At 37.5% G+C, this 26383-nt stretch overlaps 3 protein-coding genes across 3 annotated transcripts in view; 2 read left to right on the top strand and 1 right to left on the bottom strand.

The window, feature by feature from the left end:
• The first annotated feature begins 60 nt into the window (after nucleotides 1-60).
• Nucleotides 61-1856, top strand: LOC108776558 (uncharacterized). The gene is made up of 4 exons (XM_018543213.1): nucleotides 61-360; nucleotides 444-568; nucleotides 659-763; nucleotides 1672-1856. The coding sequence occupies exons 1-4, from the start codon at nucleotides 218-220 to the stop codon at nucleotides 1791-1793; spliced, it is 495 nt and encodes a 164-aa protein (XP_018398715.1). The 5' UTR covers nucleotides 61-217; the 3' UTR covers nucleotides 1794-1856.
• A 1999-nt stretch (nucleotides 1857-3855) lies between these two features.
• The window catches only part of Miga (mitoguardin), a 35624-nt gene continuing 13096 nt past the window's right edge, over nucleotides 3856-26383 (bottom strand). Inside the window, exons 4-9 of the mRNA XM_018543230.1 lie at nucleotides 5792-5979; nucleotides 5199-5333; nucleotides 4838-4950; nucleotides 4599-4767; nucleotides 4287-4520; nucleotides 3856-4218 (exon numbers count right to left, since the gene is read on the bottom strand). Of these exons, the coding sequence (XP_018398732.1) occupies nucleotides 3901-4218; nucleotides 4287-4520; nucleotides 4599-4767; nucleotides 4838-4950; nucleotides 5199-5333; nucleotides 5792-5979 (1157 nt within the window). The 3' untranslated portion in view covers nucleotides 3856-3900. The remainder of the gene's footprint in view (nucleotides 4219-4286; nucleotides 4521-4598; nucleotides 4768-4837; nucleotides 4951-5198; nucleotides 5334-5791; nucleotides 5980-26383) is intronic.
• The window catches only part of uzip (beta-pore-forming protein unzipped), a 28571-nt gene continuing 12005 nt past the window's right edge, over nucleotides 9818-26383 (top strand). The window contains exon 1 of the mRNA XM_018543231.1: nucleotides 9818-10174. Within this exon, the coding sequence (XP_018398733.1) occupies nucleotides 10172-10174 (3 nt within the window). The 5' untranslated portion in view covers nucleotides 9818-10171. The remainder of the gene's footprint in view (nucleotides 10175-26383) is intronic.

Here is a 26383-nt window from a genome sequence, read left to right as displayed (position 1 = left end):
ATGGCTTTTCAGTACCAGTAATATATATATATATATATATATATATATATATGCCGCGTATATATATTTAAAAATATAGAATTATTTTCAAAATCGTGACTTGTGAGTTGTGACGACAGTTATCACACTGATCTCCGTTGTGGCAAAGTATCGCATATTATCTAAAAAAAAAAACGTTTTAAATGAACAATTCTCGGTGAGAAAATTTCACGAAGTCATGAACTGCCCGGAACTTGTTTCTAAATACTGTAACCCGACGATTAAATGGTACCAGACAGATCTCACTGTCGTCATTTCTATTCAGTTGACCGACGTATCCGACTACTATCTCCGAGTTGAAAATGATTGTTTGCAATTCAGGTAATTAGATGTACTTGGCAGAAAAAAAGAAGAAATATACATTTGATGCACACGAAATAATCTAATCTCAAATCTCATTACAGTACAGAAATAAACAGCAAGAAATACTATCTCATTCTATATCTGTTTGGATCAGTGATAGCAGAAAAAACAGTGCACAAAAATATTGTGAGAGAAATTAAGATTTATCTTATAAAGGCACTCAAATGTACAGTAATTTTTCCCATCATAAATTCATTTCTGTGAACAGACTTATATCTTGTTTCTCTGATATATTTTGTTATCTCTGTTTCAATAGGGTTTCCATGGTTGAGATTGATCAAGTCGAAAGAAAGAAATCCACTTATATCATACGACCCAGAACATATACAAGAGACAGAACCTATTAGAAAGGATTATGATAGTAATTATTTTTATTTATACATATATATTTTATAAAATGCTTTGCTATTACTTGTTGCACATGAACAAAGACACATTCTAAAAAGTCCTGTGTCAATGATACTATAACTTGAGATCTTTAATTGATTCATATAGCATCATGGACACAGGGCTCCAATCTTCTAATTTTTTTAAATTTAGAGTCAACGTGATACTATAAATGAATCATTCTTTGATTGATCAATTAATAAAATTCTTTTGATTGGTCAATCAAATGTTTCAAAACATTTTTAGTGAGACTCTGATTGCATCTTTACATTAAATTCATATGATGATTGGACACAATTGCACATTAAAGCCATCGTACGTAAGTTGATGTAAAAATGTGTTTAATATTAATTAACAATATCAAACATGCCAAAACATGTAATGTAATAATATCTATAGCTTACATTTCACGAATGTAATTTAAATTTTATATTTCTCATGTTAAGTTTTTTAATCTGACTCTTATTATATCCTTTTATATACTTCTTGATATTGTTGTTTGATGCCAAGGCTAATTCTACAATGTGCTTTTTGTTTTCTTGTTTCTTACTGTTTGTCTCTGTCTCTTGCTTTTTTGATCAAGAAGGTAAGAGACAAACAGCAAGAAACAGGAAACAAAAAGCACATTGTAGAATTAGCATAAGAGTCCTTCACAATTTTATTAATTTGATATAAATATAAAAACGAATTAAACCAATGAAATCCTTAATAAGTTTATTGTATTATTAAATAAAATATATATTTTATAATTCAGAATATCCATATTTAATTCTCTTACATGCATTAAATTAGTATACCAAGGCTTTAATATGCATCATTACACATTACTGCGTCCAACCGAATTCGCTGTTATTAATATATATGTTTTATTTTATTTTCTAGTAAACAGATTCGCAAGGTACAGACGCGAACATAATTTACCATGTTTAATGCCTGTTGTGCCATCTAGCGATGAAGAAGAATCTGAAGACGAAAATTATATGGACTTTATTCAATTCGGTTAATATGGTATATTATATTAATTTAATATCTCTGAATTGAATGAAATTTTTTATATTTATTGTACAAACAAGAAATTTTTTGATAATTACATTTTACAGTTTCCACTGTAATGTTAGTTGTACACAAGTACATTAACTTAGTACATTAACATATTTTTTATGTTTTTTATAAAATTATAAATAAGCTTTTCTATGACAAACGAGTCGAAAATAACGTCTTGTTATACAATGAAGAAAATATTAGGAATAAATATTAAATATTAAAGTAAAAAAATTAGAATTAAATGCATGATGTGGATGTAAATATGATTGATATAAGCTATATTATGCGTTATATATTTTTTGCATCTGTTGTGTCACATTTAATCTTTATTTCTAATTTTTTATTTTCCTAATATTTTATCCCTATTCCTGATACCTCTTTTATTAGATTCAGTACCTAAAAATTGTCTAACAATTTATTAAATTTCTTAAATTTCTTGATGTTGATTATAATAACTAGAATAATAGTAATAATAATTTAACATAAGTATATTTTTCATGTTCTATTTTAGATCTTATTGAATAATTTTTATCATTTTATTTCCATAAAAAAAAACGATATCTTTATTCAAAAATAATATTTTGTTGGATAAGGTACACATAATATTTCACACATCATAAAAATAAATTTACAAAATAAATATGTAAAAATTATTATTTATAAAATTGTATCAAATATCGAAAAGATTAAATGTCATGAAATTAATGTATTTATCATCACATATACTTTTTTCCGGTACGAATAATAATGAAATATATTTTCATCATTCATCAATAGTCAATACTGAATTTTTATACTATACTCTATGTCTACGATATTCTTCTATATATGGCATATTATATTTAGAATTAAACTGATTACCTTAAGACGCATCATAATAATTATTCATACAAATACATTTTATAAATGTATCTTTGGCAATGCATTAATCTTGGATTGTTATTCAATTCTATAATGTATAATTTGTAAATTATCTACAAACATTTTAATATGATAGTAACTGTTATAAAAACACACTTTTTGGACGAAGTTTTTTAGACGAAAAAAAATTCAGTATCTTACTAACACTAATTATCTCATAAAATTAAAGTATAGTGGGGAACATTTATTCATAAAACTTAGACATGGTTTTTTTTACTACTTTAAGAAAATGTATATTATCTTATTTGTATTTGTAAAGAATGATATTTGTATATTACACGATTTCACTTAAATGCTTCTAAGTTTTACCACATAACTAACTATAAAATCACAACTAATATAAAATTTAATTTTACTAAAATACATGCTAATCTTTTAAATAATATGGAAAGGTATCACTGAGGTATCATTACAATCTGTGCGAAGTTTTGTAAAATATTTAAAAGGAAACCGTTATATAATAAAATAAAAAAATACGACTGTGTTATACGTTGATAGATATTAACAGATCTCAATATTTTACATATCTTGTGTGATTTACAGAATATCTACAAAATTTATATCATACAATGATTGACGTTTATTCGATGTCAAAATAAATAATATCTTGTGTTTAATTGTATGTGTGCATAATGTATTAATTTCCAAAAATTTGTAAATAAAATCCAATAAATATTTTGATATCCATTTATGTAAAATTTATTGAGAAATATTTTTCTATTAATTTTTTAAATATTTTCTGTATTCATAGAATCGGACATTAAAATCTGTTAATGTTTTCTTCAAAATTGATATAATTTTGATATATTCAAATGTTAGATAAAACTTGAAACGTATACGTGATTCTAATTTGATGATAAAAGAAAAGGTGCGCGGTGTCCCTCTGTGATATTACTTTGTAAGATAATTTCACAGACTGTTTACTACAATTACTCATTATGGACACAATAAAAATTAAAATATAATGCGATATAATGTATTGTATCTTTTATAAACTTATCATATGCCTCAATTTCAATAATATTGGGATTAACATTTTATTTTACAACATACATTGAACGCAGTATATATGTAATGTAATTTGTAATACCCCAAGCGCATTCAACATATTGCATTAAAATTGTTGCCTAAACATATTTAATTTGGCTAGCAACCTTCTAATGACAGCCTTTGATTTATATTGTCGACTCTTAACTTCATTTCCCTGAGAATATCCACGGCAAGATCGTCAACCGTGGTATACCGTACCTTAAAGAAATTAAATATATCTACAAGAAACTCTATTACTTGTTCTCTAAAATAATGACAAGTGGAACGTAGGCTCTCTTCGGAACCCAAGAATCCCCAAATGAACATCGGTGAGATTTGCTCGGAGATGGAATAGAAGTGCGCCAAGAAGCCTTGATCGTATTTCAGCATCTTTCGTTTGCCTGCCAGGACGGACCAGAGCGTCGTTCCTATCGCCTTTAAAGACAATCGACAATTAGAAAACTATGGAAACCGCGATAGAAAATTTTGATTTATATACATACGGTTTCCCTAAAACTAGCGGACACCCATCTATTCTGAATGATAGCTCTGACGGACGACGGTGGTTTCTCCACATCTTCGAACGCGTCTAAAAGTATGAAATCAATAAGCACGTCGTAAAAGTTCATGCATTTGACACCTCGGGCGGTCAATTCTTCCTCCATGATACTATGATTGCGTGGCTCTTGTAGGAACTCCATCATACGCTCGTAGTACATTAAATAATCCTTAGGATCCTGTATAGAAATTTCTTCCTTTAATGCCGAGTGACTCATTTTAAATACTTTTATTATTTACTCGATTAATATTCTTACCCTATCTGCGTACATAATTAAATCGCTAATAACTTGACGACCTACGTCAACTATATATGCCGTTGCTGTAGGTAAATTAAATAATTTCGTATAGGCCTGACGCAGGCAGTACACTTTCGCTAAATATTCCACGTCTGATCCGCACTTTACGAGTTCCGTGTGTAGTCTCCTGTAATATGTGATTATATGTCATAATCATATGTGTTGAGATATAGGGTATAAAAACTGAACCAGTTTACCTGCAAGGAATGCCTTTATCCTCGTACTGTTTAAGAGCAGTGTGATAAAGCTTTTGCTTCTCAAAGTGTGGAAATAGTTCTGAAAATTCTTCGAATTCACGCAGATCCGCAACCTGCAATAATTTTATGGTAAGCTAATCTATCTTTTTTTCTTTAGTATCAAGAAAATTGTCAGAAACAGTTTACAGTTATCAAAATATATACATGACGTAGATGTTATTAGATATAAAATAATTGATAATTTTTCGAGAGTCTCGTTGCACGTCTTCGAATTATATTAACGTCCCACAGCCACTCAACACATTAATCTGTCGCGGGATACGGACAGATTATATTTATCTGTCTCGTGCATATAACTCACCCCGTCACGTGCAGATTCGAACGATTCTGGTGACGATGCGACGTCAGCTTTATCCCTGAAACCAAATAGCCGTGCACCGAAGTTTGAAGGTTTGTCGAGGCTCTCCTCGCTGTCGTTGCGGAATAAAACGGAGTGCTGCAGAAAAAAAACAAGAAGATAAAGTAAGTTAGACAAAGGTCAGATGTTCGACGCGATATGGGTAGATCACAGGCTCTCGCGATAATGAACGCCTAATTCTCGATGTATCGCGTTTCGAAAACTCAGATTGCTTTCAGAGAAAGTCATACACTTCCTATGCCATTAACGTTCAGCAACAATTCCCGACGGCTGGCGTCAGGTCAAGTGACTCGTTGCGCTAATTACCCCCGGGGCGGTCGTCATTTAAATTGGATTAATTTCCCGCATTTTTTTACCGGCCCGGTAGAAGGGCAATTGATGATGAATGCAACGGAATGGAATGGCATCGGGTGATCGTCCGCTCGCGAAGGACGAGCGGAGTGGTCTCTTCGGATTGAAAATCGGATCTCGTGCGGTCACGTTGAGTCAGCGGATCAGTTTTGTGAATTGATGTGGACAGAAGAGAGATACCGTACTTGATCGAGGAAGAGCAATTCCGCGTGGCTTTGGATTTGGTAGCCCATGTCGAGCAGCTCCTGCACATCGTGGGTGAACGCCGCGTCGGCTTTCGACGGCAGGGCCAGAGTGTCGTTGCCAAGAGCCGAACTGAAAGCGGTCAGGGCATCTTCCCAGCAATAAAGGGCCTTCTCCAGTGCCTCGAGTCCTGTCAACGAGAACGGCATCAGTTTATCTAGGCGGAAAAAGAATTAAGTCCGGTTATATCGGAAGAAAAATTAAACCATATTTCAGACGTAATTAAAGTAATTCGAACACTTCAGGAAGAAATGTAAGCGAATATTAAGTTACAGCCTTAGCGGGAAAAATAGATAACATATATGATAAAGAGAATTAATGGTGTTGTTTTTATTGATAGCGAAGCGTAAAAGTCCACTCATGAATCTAATCGTGCACGAAAAGAACGATTTTGTGAAGAATCTAAAAATTTAGTCAAGATATACAGATCTGAAAATAATTTTACCAGACCATTAAAATCATTGTAGGAATCTCAAGCATGATGAGTCATGCTGCGAAAAGTTTTGACATTTTAGTAACCAGTTTCAGCAACCACAGTCTTACATAATTTTAAATACTCCAACAAAATTATTTTTAGATCTGTATCTAACTAAATTTTTTAATACTTTAGCAAAATCGTTCTTTTCGTGCGATAAATGTAATTTTATATTACTTTATCCAAAGATATTACGTATTAGAGTAAAATACGATAAAGGATATTATATTATATTAAAATATTGAGATTATTTTAATACATCTTTTCTGACGTAGGAATTCGAGCCCAGTTTCCAGCCAGTCGGAAGAACATATACCTTTCCCATCGTTTCTCTCGCAGGCAATTACGCCTTTTTCTAGAAAATTAATGAATTCGAAATTAATGTCGATCTGTACGCACGAATGATTAACGGTAAGAAGAAAGAGAGGAGAGAGTCGAGAGGACGATCGCTACACTTGAGGACTTCAGGGATTCGAATTCCAAGTCGATGACGACACTCTCCCTTTATTCAATCTTTCGTAAGTCGCCGGAGAACGTTCACCAATTTGCCACAACGGAAGTCCGACAACACGCCGCGTTAATTCCCCCCCCCCCACCCCTCCTTTCTCCCCCACCGGCTAATGTCCTGAAGGCTGGTCCATCATCATTTTCAATCTGTGCCGTTTACCGTCACTAACAATTATAAGTATATACAACACACCGACCGACGAAACTGGAACAGTACGCGTGAGATCGATATCGTGATGATCTCGCGTGACAATTGACTCTTCGGAACTCATCGTTTAAATGGTTACCAATCAGTGGCGTAACGAACCTTACGGAGGATGCTTGACAAATTTCTTCTCTAAAATCTTCGGAGTGAAATCTAATTTTTAAAGAATGAAAGGAAGTGAAAAATAGTGGTTCAATTGTAAATTTCTAAGAATGAGATTTCATTATTTAGAATTAAAGTTCACTTTCAAAATTTTTAGAATGTATCGAAATATAAAATTGTTCCGCGCGCCAAGTATTGTAAAGTAAAATCATGAGACAATAGCGCAATAAATCGATCGCGACGGATATTCTGTGCCTCTCGAGTCATTTCCGATTTTCCGAAGAGAGTCGAGTCTACTTTGTAGGTCGAGGCTTCATCTTAAATCTTCACAGAACGGATGATTTTGTTAATTTATCTAAAAAGTTAGCTAGATACAAGTCTAAAAATTTGTTTGTTCATCAAAATAATTATGTAGAAAATACTATAATTACTCAATCAATGTCGCAAAAAAAGAATTTTGGCATTCTATTTTATATTACTATAAACTTTTTGTGATATTGTTTAATGTACAAAAAATAAGATCAGGAATTAATAAGTTTAAAAAAAATTATAATTCGAAATTCAGTCTCGAATTAATCGTCATTGAATGAATTGTTAAGTTAGTCGGAGTTAGCTCAAAGTTGCCTTAGACTGACTTTTACTTATTGACGAAATTGGGATCGAAATTTGCGATGAATGAGTGGATTTAAATCGGCGCGACGCAATTCGGTCTTCAAAAATGTATAAAATGTCGATCATTCAGAGGAAGAAGGATTTCCGGCCGCACGACAACGCTAATTTTCGTCCACAGCTTTAATTTTGGAGGCGGGAGGGCGTGAATCTGTCCCTCACGAGAAAATGCACAACGCGCGAGATGTGCTCCGGCACGGCCCGGTTTGTTTGCACGGCACGCTCGACGGGTGATATAATAAAGATTGTATTCCTGAAATTGAGCGAGGAAAGGCCAAAACACGGCAATGCGTATTCCGTACTGCGCCACTTTACTGTAATAATCTCGTGCTGGGTGTTCCTCTCTAAACGGACGATCGTCTTCACAGATCGCAGATACGTTCATAAAAAGAAGAGATTTTGTCGAGGTATCGAAAAATTTAGCTGTAGATGCAGATCTGAAAACAATTTTTATCTCATAATGATTATGTAGAACTTTCAAGCGTAACCAGCAATGCTGCAAAAAGTTTGACGTTTTAGCAACCAGTTTGAACATACTATAGCACATAATTATTTTAATGACCTAACAGAATTATTCCTCAGACCGTATCTAGCCAAACCTTTAGATACTTTAACAAACCATCCTCTTCATGTTTAAAAATTTGAAACCAAAAAGAAACAAAAAAAAAAAAGCAAATGTACTTAAAAATTCCAAAGCAAAGTTAAGCAAAAAAGCGGTAGTTTCTAAATTTCATCCTTTTCTTTGTATCTTACAAATAAATGCCGTGTGCGAGATGCACACGTTTTCTTTCTTCCCCTACATCCGTAATTACATTCTTTCTCCCTGCATCCCTGTGGGGATTCATCTTCATTCCAGGTCAGGTTATAACTCAAAAAGGAGTTCTATCTATTTTTCGAAGCGGCGTACGCATGTTTGCGACAGGATTTAATCTTTCCCGGAGAGAATTCCGGCCATGTTCCTCCTGTCAGGGAGGAATTCTGTCCGCGCCGGAGGGGAAGTTTTCTCTAGAAAGGGTTAAACCTGCTATGCGATAACGCACCGGTGCCCGGTCATTACGCAACCCCTAGGACGATCCCGTGGGGCCGTAAGACGCGGAGGGATGCCCCCCGGAGAAACGCGGCAGTGCGACGCCGTTGCACACGTCCGGCGTCAATAATATACCCCCGGTGAGTGACGTAATCGCCGGGCTGACCGGTCATTGGAGGATGCGTCATCCAATGGTGAAGGGTCGATACGACACGCGCGCGCGCAACCCGCCGCTTTGAAGATCACGCGCGCTTCGCGCGCCGAGTAAAACAATTTTATTTAAATGTATAATCTGCATGTCGCATAAACCAACCCCGCGTGGCGCTTCGATTCGGCCGGTTGGCTTTTAATACAAAGAATTACGATGTATACGATGAAGTTTCACTCTGTAAAACTCTCGAGAACCAAAATGCGCTTATTGGGGGAAAAAACACGCGTCGGCCGATATTAAAGCGCGCGCACGTTGCCCAGGGGTGGCTGTCGGGTATCCTCGGGGGGACGATCGTTGGAATTAAACATTACGCGGTTCGTCCCCACAAGCTGCGAACGTGGCACCCCAACTATCATTCCGTGTCGAGATCAAACCACGATGCGTACGTGCGTGTGGATTAACTTAATGAATTAAACAAACGTTCGTAATTCGTAATCGAATTGCGCGGCAAACACGAACGTAAATATGTAAATGAAAAACTTTATTTGCATTATAATTGTTCGATATAATCGTCTTTTCGACAAAACGCTCTGAATTTGTTTAATTTCCCAAGGAAAACGGCCATCTCTCGTAGTTTCCGTTTTTTCTTTCCAGATTCGAATAGGAGGTCGTCACAGTTTTTGATCCTGCGAATCGACGGGGCGCGCGCGGACGGCTGGGACCAATGGGAGCGCGAGAGGGACGGGACGCGCGCGCTCACCGGCTGCGCGACAAGGACGGACGAGACGCGAAGTTAGGAGGGGGGAGCGTTCGGCGTTTCGCGCGCTGGCGTCAGTTACTCGGCTACGTTCAGCGTTCAGCACTGTTGAGCAGTACGTCACACTCGTTCGTCGCCGATCGCGCAGCGCGTTTCATCGTGTGGCGTTATTCTCGCACGTATACGTATACACACACCGGCCGTTGACACGCGGAAGCCTTCGCCGACCGAAAAGAAAACATATAGGATCGTCCCCGTGGTCGGTAGGATGATCGTTGTCGCGAGATCGTAACTGCGTGACAGAGAGAGAGAAACGAGAAAGAGATTTTCCGGCTCCTCAGTGTTTTCCTGGCGATTTTTGACGTACGCGCGTTATTTGGATTAAAAGTAGATTACCTACGAGAACGCGCACGCATCGCAGACGGAATCATGGTGAGTATAGAAGAATCCCGAGAATGATTTTCTTTCCATGAAGATTCCAATTTGCCCTGCAAGAAAAATATACTACGAATGTCTCGGGGGGGGGGGGTTTTTTTTTTTTTTTTTTTAAAAAGAAAATTCTGATCTCCCGACACGGCCAGGGTTTGTTTGACATACGTATATAATTCCGTGCAACGTATAGTTACAATGAACGCCATTTAATTCAACAGAGTTCAGTGTTGTGTACTTTCTTGGGCGAAAAGGACTCGTCTTTTCCTCTTCCCTCGCTGTGTGACGATAATGTTCTTTCTACCTGAAACGATTCTTCCCTTTTTTTTCTGTGTAGTCCTGAACACTGCAACGTTTTTCCTTTGATACGATCACTTTAAGACAGATCCTTGCGAAGACATACAAATCCCTTCCTTCAAGTTTTCTCCCTTTCGCGCCGTACATCGACGGATAGACGAAGATTTAAAAAAAAAAAAAAAAAAAAGTCGGTATTAGATAAATTCGTTGACTGCTGGCAGACGTTATACGCAGCGACGATGGCTCACTTCAGGTTGGTGCACTCAAGAGTGACGCAGAGGGGCAGTAAGATTGTAAGGAACCGAATTATAACTTGCCAGCGTTTTGCAAGGACGGAACGTTTCGTTGACCCTCGATAAGATAGAGATAGACCATTCAGAATAGATCAATAGAATCGATTGTGGCCGCGCTAACCCCTTAGAAGAAAAATGGGTGGGATCGCGCATTGTTTCCTTTCTCCCTCCTCCCGCGAGGGGGGAAACGCATCCATCGTGAGAGAGATCGGGGGATTCGCGAACAATACGACCAGCCGCGGGCAACACCTGGGCGTACCTTGTTTATTGCGCAACAATTCACAATAAACAAAAATCGAATACACGAGACGCGCGCGCAGCAGAGAGAGAGAGAGAGAGAGAGAAAGAAAAATTCTGGACCGAGAGAGATGAGAACGGAGGTCGTGCGTTGGAATAACAGATTTTTAATTCACTAATTCTATCCTCCTTCCTTCCCAAATTCGTCGTAGATGCTTGTGTAAAAATTGCTTTTCTTTTAGGAGACACCGCAACACAGTCGACGCAAATGTCGTTCTAACCTTCGTGTGATATTCAATGAATACAAACATATAGGATGACATTTGTGTCTGCTAAAAAAAGGGAAGCACCTAAAAGCAATCCGAATTGAAGGATTCGCGGACGCGCTGGATTGTACACGGAGACTCTAATCGTGGGATTTAGGCTTTCGCTTCTATGGGGGTCAAGTTCAGGGGTCGATAGCTCGGCCGGTGGTGGTTCCTGGCGGTGTTAGCCTCGAATAAAAGTGAACGCCGCCGCGGCACGTAAAGTGCAGCAGCAGCAACGACGGCGGCGGCGGCGGCGGCTGATAGCCGGCCGCTACAACGCCGATAGCCGGCAGATCGATGGAGGTGCCTGGTGAACTTGGAAATTCCCCTAGCACACGCGCACTTCCTCGTCATTCTCTTTCCCTTCCTCTCTCTCTCTCTTTCTCTCCCTTTCTCGTTCACGCCGCCACGGTGTGTGCACGAGGATAACGCACGCTCGAGTAAACGCGTACACACAGGCGATTAAGAAACGGGTTATCTTCGACTCACGAAGTGTCTATCGCGTTCGACGTGGGATGATTCACCGTCGCCTCGCGGGGACACTACAGGGTGTCCTAGAAAAGGAACTTGTCCGTCCCTTGAGAAATTCGCGAGCGAATCTCGAGAAGCTTCAACGAGAATTTTCGTCCGGATGACCGGGAGAAAGAGAGAGACAGAGAGACTCGTCGATATCATTTCTTTCTTAGCTTATGATTCTCAGTGCACGATCGTGTTTCTGTTTGCCGATCCGGTTGAGATCGCGAAGATAAATAAACGGAATCATTCGAGACGATTGAAGATAATATCGCTGATTAATTTTATCAATTATTCTTCGGCACTTCCACCGCGCGACACGCAATTTTATCAATCGACTCCAATCTCCTTCGGGAACGATATCCAAGGATAACCGGTCCCTTTCTCTCTGTCTCTTTTCCTCGTCATCTCTTCCTTTTTTCCGACTTGCTCTCTTGTGCTCGCATGAAAGAGGACGCTTCCCATTGCGTGACCAGAGGTCGTGATACACCGTCGCCAGGATTAATATACACCGTGGAGTTTCCGCGATAACAATTGGCGATTGCGAAATTCCTAATATTATTGCATTAGAGTCAATTTGTATCGTAGAATAGTGACGCACGCGGTATTCCAGTTCGTACTCTCGTGTAATATATGTAAAGTTTATTCTATAATTGCGTAAGTGTAGTAGTTCTAAGTGATAGAGTAATTGTAAGAAAATTCACCAATCACAGCCGAATACGAGGAGAACATTCGACTGTGTGATTGGTCAATTCTTATAAACTACGACCACTTACAACTATACGCTTACGTAATTGTAGAATAGACTTTGTGGACGCGCTGAGTAACGTTGCACTTCCAAGGCGAAACTCGCGGCATTTAATGATACGTCACGTCCTGACATTTTTCTTGATAAAAAGAAAAAGGAAACGGGGTGTCATTGATCCTCGCCTCGAAAGGAAGGGTGAAAACGGGACTCTATTTCGCGCGACGTATCCGCGGTCGTAGACCGGATTTAATTTCGCCGTGTCTTTTTTTTTCTTTTTTCGCGGAACTCGCTGTATATAATTACGTTTCTTCAGCGTCTCTCGTGATTGACGTGTCTCGCACAAGAATCACGAGATTTTAACTGCAAGACTGTTACACGTTACGTCACGTTGCGCTACCGTTTTAAGTTTTTCCGCTAATAATATAATCAGGTACTCCGTTTGCCTGTTATTCTTATACCTCCTCGTTGATTTTCCTTTTTCTTGCACATTTCAATTAAAACCGTACCCTGCTCGCTCGGGTTTTAATTTTAAAAAGTTCGTACCATGTTTCCCACTTAGAGAATTGTTGTTTAAATTATCCCCCCTTTTTCCTCTTATACATGTTACGACCGCATAATAGTGCACTCGTTAAAATGACGGATGTATTACACAGTGCAATTACGCGAGTATGCTTTCAATGTAATTAATCGTATAGGTAGCCAAGCAAGGTGTAACTCGATTTTCAAGCTGAACGTGTACGAGATATATAATTCTACCTTCGCCAGCATATAAAATATGATTTGCGATGTAACTAGTGACCCCGATTACCCCGTTTGATTTTCACTCTACGAATTTCTGATCGAAACTGTGTAACGGCGTTATACGTTACATTATATTACATTAAATACCGAGGCACTTCGTTAAATTGCGAGCGTAAATGAATATTGATAATGTACCACGTTCCACATCAAAAGAGGGTGACGGAGGAGGAGGGGGGGGGGGGGGGGAATATTAATTTTCCCACAATCATAATATAATAATTACCTCCGCGACCGCATTCGTGGTCAGGATGTTATGCAATCTCGAGCGAAGGTAGGGCTTGTTTTTCTCACGGAAGTGATCCTCGCGTTTTACTCCTCGAGCTTTCGTCCAGTTTCCTCGGAACTCTCGATGTCATTGACTTATTATCGAGTGCTTTCCATTTATAGCGAATTCGATTGGAACCCACTCAGTACATATTGGTGTATATTTTGGGTTGCCACAAAATTTGAAATCGAAGGAAGTCAGGAAATTTTGCAAAGTTTTTTCTGGAAATTTAAAATTCTTAGGTTTAAAGAAGTTTAATATGTGTACAATCGCATCTCGCAGATTTAGAATACTGTCAACTTAACAATTAAATGCGAGCAGTGTCACTTAGCAATATTAATAGTACTTAACATTGCTATGTTAAATTGGTCTCCCAACAAACTATTTGTTGAGAGAACAATTTAACATATGTAGTTTCTAAATCAGGACGAAAATACACAATATTTTTAAATATTATTGAAAGCATCAGAGAAAAGATGAAACTTTAGATTAAAGAATTTATAGTAACCTTTTAGCATTAAAGCCGTTTTACAAATTGATGTAAATATACGTGTTTAATGTAAATATAGAAATCAGTTAAACCGTAAAATCAACCCACTTTATTGTGACGTTATATAAAATATGTTTTATAATTTAAAATAATTGCATTTCATGTTTCCATTCAGATTAAATCAGTGCACAACGACTTTAAAGGAATTCTAAAGTCGTCTGTTTTAAGGATCATTTATACATGCCATAAACTGTTAACTTATGTCGTAAGCTATAAGAAATTGACCATTCACCATCGAATGTGAGGACAATTCAGGAGAATAACTGACTTCATTCAGTTCACATTCGACTGTGATTGGTCAATTTGTTATAGTTTACGCCGTTTGCGGTATAACTTAACAGTTTACGGCATATATAAATGATCCTTTACTGATTCAGTAGGACACACATATAAATTTACGTGTCATTGGCACTAATACATCAACATCACACACATACGTCTAAATTTTCTAACCAATCTTTCATATTATCAACGCCTAGTTCTGAGAATTCAACATTGTTCATGTAATCCTTAGAGTCCAAACTAAGATCATTTTATATGTATAAAGTACTAAAGTTTTATACAAAACAAATATTGATGGAGTCAACATCAGAAGCTGATAAAACTGTAATAACTTTTTCGTTTTTCCGCATAATATTATCGTTTATCGTTAAATCGGTAAAGGCAGTTAGAAAAATATTTATTTGAAAAATAAAACAGACGACTTTAGGATCCTCTTAATGTGTGCAACAGAGTGCGCACTAGGGAGTCCAATCGAATTTGCTATTACACAAGTCGACACAAACAACGTCATTCTATCTCGACATTCAAAGGTAGAAGTTGTGTCGACTTGTGTTATCAAATGTAAAGCATCCATTGACCGTTTCTTGTGCTATCGAATCTCCAACGTAATTAATATATACAGTCAAGTTACGGTAGCTACACTCGATAATCATCGGCTCTTATCTCGCCGCTCTTCGCACCTCTCTTTCCTTTTTCTCCCGTGCCGTTCGTATACCGCGGAAGGGACTTTTTTTTTTCCTCGTCTTTTCTAAGAGATTACACGCAGACGGTCGTCGTCTCACGAGAGAGGCTCGCGAAAACTTTCTCGCCCAACGATGCGTCGATGGATTGCAAATTGCCGGCGTAACGAGATACGCGATCACGTTGGATATTAGGTAATGGTGGTGCCCGCCCCCGGTGGTCGGAGGATGCCTCTCTCGGTGTCCCTGATGAGGCTAATAAAAGTGACATCGTTACACGCCCCGGCCGCGGCGCAACGAGCCTTTAACCTACACCGACGACCGTTCGTTCTGATTTTCATAATCTGGCTCACATCGTCGCACGCCTCTAACTTCTGCCGCCTCTGCACCTCTTTTCTCCTCATCTCTTCGTGTCAGATTGTACCTCTCTCTCTCCTTCCTCTTCTCCTCTTTCACTGCGTCGAGCAACTATATGAAGGACATTAAAATCTTTTCTTTTCATTCTCCATCAGAGCGCCGTTGGGTAATCTAGATGCCACCATCTAGGAGGGTATTAATATTCCCAGCATCCTTGGTACGACGCAGAGTCCGCGGGCGGCTCGTGTATTCTCCGGTTAGCGGCGCATTCAATGCCGAACACAACCGTGCGTGTGTGTCTGTAAGACACAAGTTATATCCGATAAAAATAAACGTCACGTTTGACATCGCGTGTACATACATAGGGTACGAGACGAAAATCAATCGACCGCGTTTAATTTAATCCGTTATTATTTTTAGGGCTCCCCTCTTTCTAACTCGTTACTTCGTAACGATTAATCTGTTACTGCGTTGTAAATTACGGATCTCGTCACCTCTTTGTACCATGGTACATATAATTTTTGCTGTGTGTTTTCTCTTTTATTCCTATCACACACATAAAAAATATATACTCTACCCAAATAATAATCAATTGCTTTAAGTATTTCATATATCCACAAATCTGTCTCCTAAATTCATTACAAGCATCAAATTTATTCGAAATGTATTCAAAATCCTAATAAAAAAATTTAATACTAACTTTAATTAAAATTATTAAATTAAAACAAATTCAGTTCGCTCATTATATAATATTTTTCAATTTTATAACGTTCTTTAGAATATGTTTAAAATAGTTTTAAAAAAATAATTCTTTTAACTATTAATGTTTTTCTAAAATAGTTATATTTTAAAATTATTCTCAAGGATATATATTCCTCGCTTAAGATAACCGTTACTAACAGAAAGTAATAATAATAAATTGAGTAATCACTTTTTATAGCAATAGAATGATATTGTAGTTTTCTATGCGTATAGAATTACTAGAATTCATATCTTATTTTATGATCCTACTTATGCTTAGTGTATTATTATATATTAGGGTATTTCATGTCTTCTGTTAATTTCTCGGGAAGGATATATACCGGAACATAAATAAACACCATCAATTCACTCATAATAGGGGCTTACGTGATCGTGGAGGATAAAATCGTATACCGTAGTAAGCCACTTCTCCTTTGCTTGCCAGGATTCAGCTTCGTCGTAAAGTAGACCGACGGAGGTCACACTGTACTACGAAAGCCACGTCATCGGCCGCGAAAGAAGCTCCTCGGGCTCCGTATATTCCGCTGAAGGAGCTCGACGTAATACCAACGTTATTGTCCTTTTTGGAGACGCCCCCTCGTCTCCTCTAAAGTCCATGTCACACTACTTGAAGAGACTGCGGATTGTGAATTAAAGATCAGAATTCAACACTCTAAAAAATATCAGTGTTGACATAACGTCATGCTGTGTTTGTATAATTCTCATCGTGTTGGTGTTAAGATTAACATCAACATGGCGTGAATTTATAACCACTGATGTTTATGTCGACACTATCATGGATGGATTTTTTCTTAGAATGAATCAGTTAAATAATTTTAATCCGTTTCGTTTTGATTGAGCTGAGTTCTAATCTTCAATTCTCAATACGTATAGTGTAACACGGGCTTTATTCATGCTTTTATTTCGAGCCGATCCCGTAACGGAAAACAGTAATGATGGGTTTTTTTTCTTTTTTACTAGTCGCGACCACCGCGCTTTTTTTGATCGAGAGACTATTACGGGCTGAATAAACACGCGGTTGAGTAAAACGTATAAATTGGTTTCTTGTGCGTGATGATTCCTCGCGTGAGCACGGTGCGCCGGATCGGTTAATTAAATTCTCTCAAAGCGAGATACTCCACTCGCAATGTTCGTCAAGGAATGCATTCTGGCCGAGGATCGGCCGATCGGCTTCCATCAATGGAATGTGCTGTTTATTTGTCTGATGAAACGTGGGGCCGGCTGTGTTCGGTAAAACGCACTGTCAGGCCACCTGATTTTCCCAGACACACCGTAGATAGGCTTTATCTATCCCCGCGAATAGAGACAGGAACAGCTGGGCAATAAAGAGAGTAGGATGTTCCGCGACAATGGAACAATCAGCGTAATATCACGACGATCACACAGAGAGAGAGAGAGAGAGAACGCAAGACAGAGAGAGAGAGAGAGAGAGAGAGAGAGAGAGGCTTATGGACAGGCGTGGAGAATCGCAGTTAAGTTTTCGATGCGGCGCGATGTCGCCGGGGGCAATCGAGCGACGGAAATGACTTTAACAATGACGATATAGAGACGGTCTCTGGTCGCATAGGTGCCCTTGACAGTGATAGATTGCGTGCGGGGTACGGAAGGCGGGGGAGTTTCATTTTCCGCCCCCGTCTTGCGCCGATCTTGCAGAGGCGGGTAACTCCGACGTGGGGTAACGGTGCCTTTTGCGCGTCAATGCACCTGACGTATTTATTGATACCGGTTGTTAATTAGCCTATTAAGCCTTTGGTCCCTCGCGACCCGCTGAGCCGAGAGAATAAGCGATTGAAAGTCATTACCGTCCTCTCAAACCTGTGTTTCTCTCGAGATTCAGAATTGAAGTGCCGCCGCCTCGTGGACATTGAAATAGTGGAATGGTGGGGCCAAACAATCGACATCGTTCCGAAAAATTCATACGTGTAGTTTTATTTTCTTCTCACATTTGTTGTTTTTCTTTCTATTTCAGTAAATACAAAATGAAGTTATTTGCAGATAATTGAAATATGATTATATTAGGATTATGTCTAATAAATAAATAAAATATGTAGTTTTAATATATATCTATGTATATATCACACTATATACATATACATATATTAAGTATCTATACTGCGACGTAAATATAATAATCATATTTCAATTATTTCCAAATTGTGTAACTTTTTTACTTATTGAATCAATAGGAAAAAAAACAATGAAAGCAGGGATGCATGCAATCTCTGGATCAATTCGTTAAAAGTTGATTTTTTCAAAAAGATCGTTTCGAAATAATCCTCTTTGTTAAAAAAAAGAAGTGATTCTTTACAAAGAGATCGGTTTACAATTGCTATTGTCGTTTGGGAATATACATTTTTTTTAGAGATCGAACGTCTCTGATAAAAGCTGATGTGTATGAATTTTCCGAATATTGACTAATTGCCTTCATCATTTCACTTTTCCGATTCCGTTTTCCATGAGATAACATCCTTAATCAGCCTTGACTGAAGATTGTCCGGACCATTGCTCTATATGATACGAATAGAGGAAAGAACACGGGAGATATTGCCGCTCTCGAGGTCAATGCGAAACGTTATCGATTTACCGTTCAGCCTGGCGCGCGATGGCCTTCGAGCGTGGAAACTGGTGAGAAAACTCATCAAGCGTTTTAATTTGCAACGATCGGCCAGAAAGAGAGAGAAAGAGGGAAAGGAGACGCGCGCGTCGCTAATTATAATACCCGAGATCCAATCTTGGAAGAGAGAGGGTTCCACGGTCAATTAAATCGCTAGCGTTTACGTTTTGCGAAATTTTTATTGGTCAGCACACGTTAGAAAGCATGGTTCCGTATACACATAGAGTTCCTCACGGTCGATTTTTCTTGCTCGGTTTTCTCGACGTGATTTCAAGTGCACGGTCAACACGAATGTTCCCGGCCGGCCGATCGGCAAGAGAAGGTAAATACCCGCAACACGACCTCTGTGAACACGCGATGACGTAAGACGATAAGAGCCGACATTATTTTTTTTGTACGTAACAAGAACCAGAAGGCTTGTATTTCGCTTGACTACTCGAAATATTCCCGTTGCTTTCGACGGATACAAGAAAATGCGTAAGCGAGAACTCGTGTTTTCTTCTAAGGTATATACTACGGATATTGTTGGCGTGCAGTTTCCTTCGACTGTAATTTTTTCTCGAATCACTGACCGCTTCAAATATATCAGCACAAAGTATTTGACATAAAAATAAAAAATGAAAATTAATTAGTCGTGATTAGTTTTGGAATTTTTGTGAATCTAGAAAACTATTTTTTTTTTTTATTTCAAAGTATATAATATTAGTACAAAGTATTGACATAAAAATAAAAGAAAATTAATTGAAGTGTCTGGAATTTTTGAAACTGGAAAATAATTTTGCGAGAGATTTCTGTCGACTGCGTTATTTATCCTTTGACAACTGAATAATCGTAAACTTCTTCATGTTGCGAAAAGCAAGGGAAACTTTTCAGACAAAAAAATCTGTGTTCAAAAGAAGCTAAGCCTCTATATCAAAAGCAAGCATCTCGTTAATATCCGTTCCTCTCTGCGAACTATCCGGTGAAAGTAGATTTTCCAGGGTCCACCGTTATCCAGAAATCGCGGTGATGCAATATTGACTCAACATCTAACAGGGATTTCCTCTCGTCGAGCATCACTCATCTTCCGTGTTCCTTTCCTCTCTTTGCGCCGCACTTTTCATTACGCCGCACTTGAGCCGAGTCAGCCAGCGAGAGAGAAGAACAAGCTTTTGTTCCATTATGCGCGCTTACGAAAGCGATACTCGCGAAAGAGGAGAGTGTCTACCGTGGGCGACAATGCGTCTGCTTTGCGGCGTCTCGTGCTTTGTGAAGAATTTATTTCTTTGTTGGTCGTTAGCGCGTTGTGGTCGCGTGTAGGATTCTTTCCTTCTATCTCTTCTTTTTCTCCCCGCACGTGCCAGAAAGAGGTGAAACTAGTCCCTCGACTGCATCAGGTCCCGCTGCAACGACACGGCGGGGGTGTTATCATGGTAACGCTGTCCGCTGATAGCGTGTAGCGTGGCGGAAATCGATATTCCCCTCATTTCGTATTCCGTGTGGCAAGGGCATGCCCTATCTGTTCTCTTTCTCCCCCGTTACGCGAACGTGTCCCGCAGTTAGGCCGCGCAGTGATCGGCAATCCTGCAGTCGGAAGTATCAGAGAACATCGTATTGTTCTGCAGCCCCATTTATATGTATTTCTTTCGGTCTCGGAAGCAATCCCGTTTCAAAAACAAATCCTCATCCGCGAGAGAGATTTATATGAAAAGAACAGTTTTGCTGAAGTATATACCATACACACAGAGAAAAATACATACCCAAAAATACTGTACCCAAACAATTGTTTAAAGTATTTCAAAAGTTTATCACAAGCATCACATTTATTCGAAATCTATTAAGTTTCTAAGAATCCTAGTAAAGTTTAATACTTCAATCGAGATTATTAAATTAAAACAAAATATATCGATCCGTTTGTATAAAATCACTTCTTGTATCAATTTTATATCTTTCGGAAGAAAATTAATTAATTTTAAGTACATATACGTTTTCCTAAAATTTCTAATAAGTATGGTATATCTTAAAATTATTATCAGAAAAATATTCTTTGCTAAAGATAATCGTTATTTAAAAGAAAGAAAGTAAATTGAGTAATCGCTTTTCTTAGCAATAGAATGATATTTTTCTTCTGTGTGATAAAAATTTAAATAGATTCAGATCTAAAAATATTTTTATTCGACCATTAAAATAATTATGTAGGATATTCAAACTGATTGTTAAATTGTTAAAATTTTACAACGTTGCTCATTATACTTGAGATTCCCACGTAATTTCATATTTCGATGATTCAACAAAATTATCGTCAAATCTGTATTTAACCAAAGATACTTCAGCAAAATCGTTCTTTCCATGCATTCCACATGTTCGACATGAGTATTGATCATGTAATTTTTAGAATGGAAGCGTGAATAGTAAAAATTTTTATTTATGTATGTACATATACCATATGGTACACACATATGTAAAAAAATTCATTTTCCACGTTTCTGTCCCTAGAAAAAAGTTACATGATCGACCCTCGTGTGTTTTTGCATGGGGAAGAATCCTTCCGTCTTTCCGGTCGTATTATAATTCGAACTGCGTTTTTGTGTAACAGTGCAAAATGAAGATGATCTCATAACGTGGAAATTTGTCGCGAGATCTTGCCTGGGAAATAAGTGCGAAAGCGGCGACCTTTCAAAAGAAAACATTTATAGGTCCATTTTAGAATGCACTCGGTATACTTTCTCTTAAATTACGCCGACGATATCAACGTGCCACCGTAATTCATTGTGAAAGTCAATTATCTAATTTCGTCGGAGATAATTTCGCACCGCCTTGCGCATCGTTTCTCCGATGAATATTAAAGTGCACGCGTCGCCAAGTCGGCGAGTTTATTTCGATGTTGACCGTTCACCGACCGGCTGTAAAAAGCTGTAACAAATTTAAAACGTCCGGACCGTTGTTGTTATGCCGGGTTACCTCTATTCCTGGATTCGCGAATGATCGATGGGAAATCGGGGTCGCTTCCCTCCTCCCTTCCGTCGACGGTCAACCGCATTACGTGTAACCGATCGATCCAAACTACGTGGAATTCATTCCGGAAAGATCTGTCGCACGTCAGCAAGCATGACGAAGATCAACCCCCTCCCCCACAGTCTGGTAACGTCAGCTCGCAAGATTAATTAGCATTTGAAAAATGAGTTTCTGCTTTCTCTTTAATCTTATTCATTTTTTTTTTACCTATCGCGTGCTTTCGAACCGTTTGTGATTGAAATCAAAGTTGTCGATCCTCTGTGAGTAACAACTAGAAAAATCAACGTGAACGCACACACGCCAACTCTCTAAAAGTAAATCAGTGTATTATTACTGACTTCAGTGCTATACTTATAACTGTAATATCAGCGAATATTTACTGTTTTTCAGTAATAATATACTGATTCATTTTGAGAAATGATGATTCATAACCTTGAAATCATAACCACTACAAGTGAATTAGTATATTATTACTGAAAAAACAGTAAATATTTACTAATGACTACATCAGTTATAAGTATAGCACTGAAGTCGGTGATAATACACTGATTCACTTTTAGAGAGAACGTTATTCCAGATGATATATCAGTTATAAGTATAGCACTGAAGTCAGTGATAATACACTGATTCACTTTTAGAGAGAACGTTATTCCAGATGATCAATCCAACAGACCGCATCACGGATTGGAGATCAAAATTACAGTGATCCCTACGATGACCATATTTTTTAGAGAGAATAAAGGATAAACCCTAAAATTATATGACTTCATCCCTAAATGTTTTCCAAACTATAATAGTTTATGACGATTAGAAATCTGCGCGTTAATTTCTAAAATTTACACTTGTATAAAACTATAAATTTGTAGATTTTTTGTATCCATAAAGATCGTTCATTAGTGCGACATTAGACATCGAAACACTAATTAGAAAAGAATTTTCCATAATATTATCAAAATGAAAGGCAAAATTGAGTTTTGAGGAAATAAATAAATCTATATAAAGACTACTTGAAATAAAAGATTTGTTCTTTACAATAAAGAATGTAGGGTCACATTAATATCTCGATTTTGTAATGACAGTGTTGATATCAATACTGTCATTGCGCAGATATAGAAAAACTGCGCAACAACAAACCAATTATCGTTAAAAGTTCGGGTTTTTATTATCTAGGGTTAACTCGTTAGACTTAACCTTACTTGATGATAGTATAAAATTTATGTTTGTCTAGTTATGATAACACTAAACTATTGATTTTATAGTGGTAGCTATTTCAATAGTTATTCACTACAAAACTATCTCTTTGGAATGGAATCTCATTCTAAAGAGTGAAAATTGAGTCGTCTTGAAAAAGAGTGGCTTAATCTTTAATCTTTTAGAGTCAGAGATTTCATTCTTCAGAGTAATATGCACTCTAAAAGTTTTAGAGAGACCAGTGATTAATCACAGATAGAAGAATGCAATTTTTACATCATCGCAGGTTAAGCCTAACCGTAAGTAAATCAGTACATGAAAAACCAGGCCTGAGAGTTACAGAATCAAAGTACAAGTCCGAGTTTTGACTGTCGCGTCATACTCGCCAAATTGCATGTTCAGTGACTTATTGGTTCCAATTAAGAGTACACAAACGTTCGTCAGGGTCGTATTCCAGAAGTCGCCTCCGTGCAGTTAAGGCCAGTGGGTCATCGGCGCATCAAACGTGCGATATGTAACGAATGGCCTTTCGCGTTGCACATACGAAGGACATTCTACTTTAACGCATCACGACTGCGTTCTTACGAGCTTTGCTCCTTGCTGGCTGTGATACGCTCGATACGCTTGTCGCCGTGATGAAAAAAAAACATATACCGTATATGCCGACCGTAATCTCTTCTTCTGCGCTTCGCGCAGAGGAATTGAGTTAGCCGACCGATATTCGTCCGCTGAATATCAATTTCGACGACCGCAATCGGCTTCTCCCTCTGTGTAATCACGGTAACGTACACGGGATGAGAATCACGGCGCAACGATCACGGGGAACGTGAGATTGATCCTCTCTCAATTTGCACACGAACCATCGTCTGACTCTTCGATCCCTATATTTTGACTCGCCATTCGTTTTATTATTATCGATTCAAACTGAGGAGGCTACCGACGATCTATATTTTATTCGGTATTTTATTTTATCTGATTTTTGTTGGATTTTTTAATTCTTAGTACACACACGGCGATTTTCCGATTCTTTACTACACACGATGAATCATTTTTGTCCTGGATTAATTTTCATTATTTTCATAAATGTGTACAAAAATTATTAAGATTCTTACATATACTTCAATATCTTCAGATAGTATTTATGAGATTGTGTATGTATTTAAACAAATTTATTAGATCTTGTAACTACTTGATGCGCCCTATTTTTCGAAGAAAAGACATGCAGGACGCGAATGACCCAATCGTGTGTATTAAGATCCTACAACAGTCTAACCACAAACAATTTTGTCAAAGGTAGAAATCCTATAACAAAGTCTGACCACGAACGATTTTATTAAAATCATACGGAAGAAACAGCTATAGTATATAATTTCTCCTTGTATATAAACTATCATTCTTACACTGTTTCTTTTTAATTAAGATTATATAATAAGTAGTCATCGGATTCTTATGCAATTTCATATTTTTTAGAAAGTACATTGGAAAGTAATATCAAAATAGAAATTTGTGTTATTACAAAAACATTCTAAAAATATATATTTATTTGTGTATATTATGCATATTTGCATATTTGTGTAAATTTGCGTTTTTGTGCATGTCCAAAAGTATCTGCATAAAAAATCCGATGTCTAATAATAAGATAGTACAAGTGAGAGTGAGATAATATATAGGAAGAAATTATATATACCTCTCTTTCTCTCTCCCCCTCATAGAATTTTGATAAAATTGTGACTGGATATTGATAAAAGATCTTTAATTAAAATAAAGACTGAAAAAAGAATAAAATATATATACTGTCTTTTTTTATACAGTGCTATATATTGTTGTAACTTATATTATCTTATAATACTTAGAGTGGGATTACATTTGTGCGTTTTTATCGTAGGACAAAAAACGCGTAAATGTAATCTTACCTTTATTCTAATTTACTCAAGTTAATAAAAACGAGGCCAATCAAAAGTTTGTCACCTCAAACTGTTATATAGAGTCTCTAGTGTGTATACTAAGGATTAAAGAATGCTTGTGTGTGTCGCTGAAATAACGAGAAAAGAAGAGAATCCGGAAGTTCAAGTATTTTGATATAACTGTTTATCGTAAAATGATCGTCATGTTATAGGTTTGTTTTCTCTGATCAAGAGAGAACTAATATATACTTTCGGAACTTAAAGTGAGATAAGATATGTTTGATATTTGGCGAAAGCGAGATTTTTTCGTGCGCTCTAAAAAAAAGAAACAGACAATAATATATGAGGCCAGATCAATCTCCGACACCGAGTCTCTCGAATTACATCATATGAACCATGTGGCAAGGTTGCAACGCGAGCGTGAAGTACGATTCACGTACTTATTACTCTGCGCGCCCACGCGCGATTTTTATCATCAGCGAGAAAAGAAACGTTGCCTGTACTGTAACGTAAATAATATTCCGCGTCTGCAGCGCGAGTGTTCCGCCGTATGTTTCGCGAATGGAAATGAGATCCTCGCGGCGCATATCATCGACGAATATTATACGCGCCGAGTTTTGACCTTCAATTCGATAGTGTTATGACAACGCGAGATATATAGCACGGTCTGAGAAAATAGACCGGTTAAAAATTCCATGTTTAAAGCGCGGACCGCGCCCACTGCGATCAATTTTACCATTGCGTAACTCTCGTCGGCGATTCCAGAGTTCTGCTACTCGCACGTCATCATCGAGGAAAAAGATCGCGTTCGATGACGATGACGAAGAAATTGCATTCGCCAGTCCGCGCTCGTTAATCCATGCGTGAAAGAAAGGTTTAATTTTGTCATCGACAAGTAATTTATAATACAAAATATTTGAATTGACATTTAATTATTGTTTATTGAATAAAGTCAGTTTATTTTATCGATAGCTAATATTAGTTATTTATATTTAATTTCGTTCGTTCTATTTGATCGACTTGATCGACTTTTCCATGAAATTTCTCCTTATTTTATCTTGAACACTTCGATACTCAAAACTGTACTTTATTACAGAGGTCGACGAAAAACTTGTATAACAGTTCTTTTAGTTTACGAGTCGTTATTATTGTATGTTTCCGCTGTTGTGGACTGCTCAGATGCTTGAAAATGATAAATATAAAATTACATGCGCATATATATTATATAATATATGTATTCCTGGGGAATCGCGTTACACATATACTGGCGCAAACGAGACTGTGCTTGATTTCTCGTTCTCGCAATTTTCAATTAATTCACAAATGCGTTCACGGTTTTTTGTCGAATTCCGCGCATTTACAATAAATCTGTAAGAACTGAGACACGAGAATAGACGTGAGGAATAATTCGCGAAA

The sequence above is a fragment of the Cyphomyrmex costatus genome, unplaced genomic scaffold, assembly GCF_001594065.2.
Source record: "Cyphomyrmex costatus isolate MS0001 unplaced genomic scaffold, Ccosl1.0 scaffold361, whole genome shotgun sequence".
Taxonomy (NCBI): Eukaryota; Metazoa; Arthropoda; class Insecta; order Hymenoptera; family Formicidae; genus Cyphomyrmex; species Cyphomyrmex costatus.
The sequence above is the reverse complement of the archived record's forward strand: the minus strand, read 5'-3'. Positions and strand labels throughout refer to the sequence as shown.

Coding starts and splice junctions, on each gene's coding strand:
- LOC108776558 (XM_018543213.1), top strand. CDS start 218: ATGAACTGCCCGGAACTTGTTTCTAAATACTGTAACCCGACGATTAAA. Junction 361..443: donor AATGATTGTTTGCAATTCAG/GTAATTAGATGT, acceptor ATCTCATTACAG/TACAGAAATAAACAGCAAGA. Junction 569..658: donor TCTTATAAAGGCACTCAAAT/GTACAGTAATTT, acceptor CTGTTTCAATAG/GGTTTCCATGGTTGAGATTG.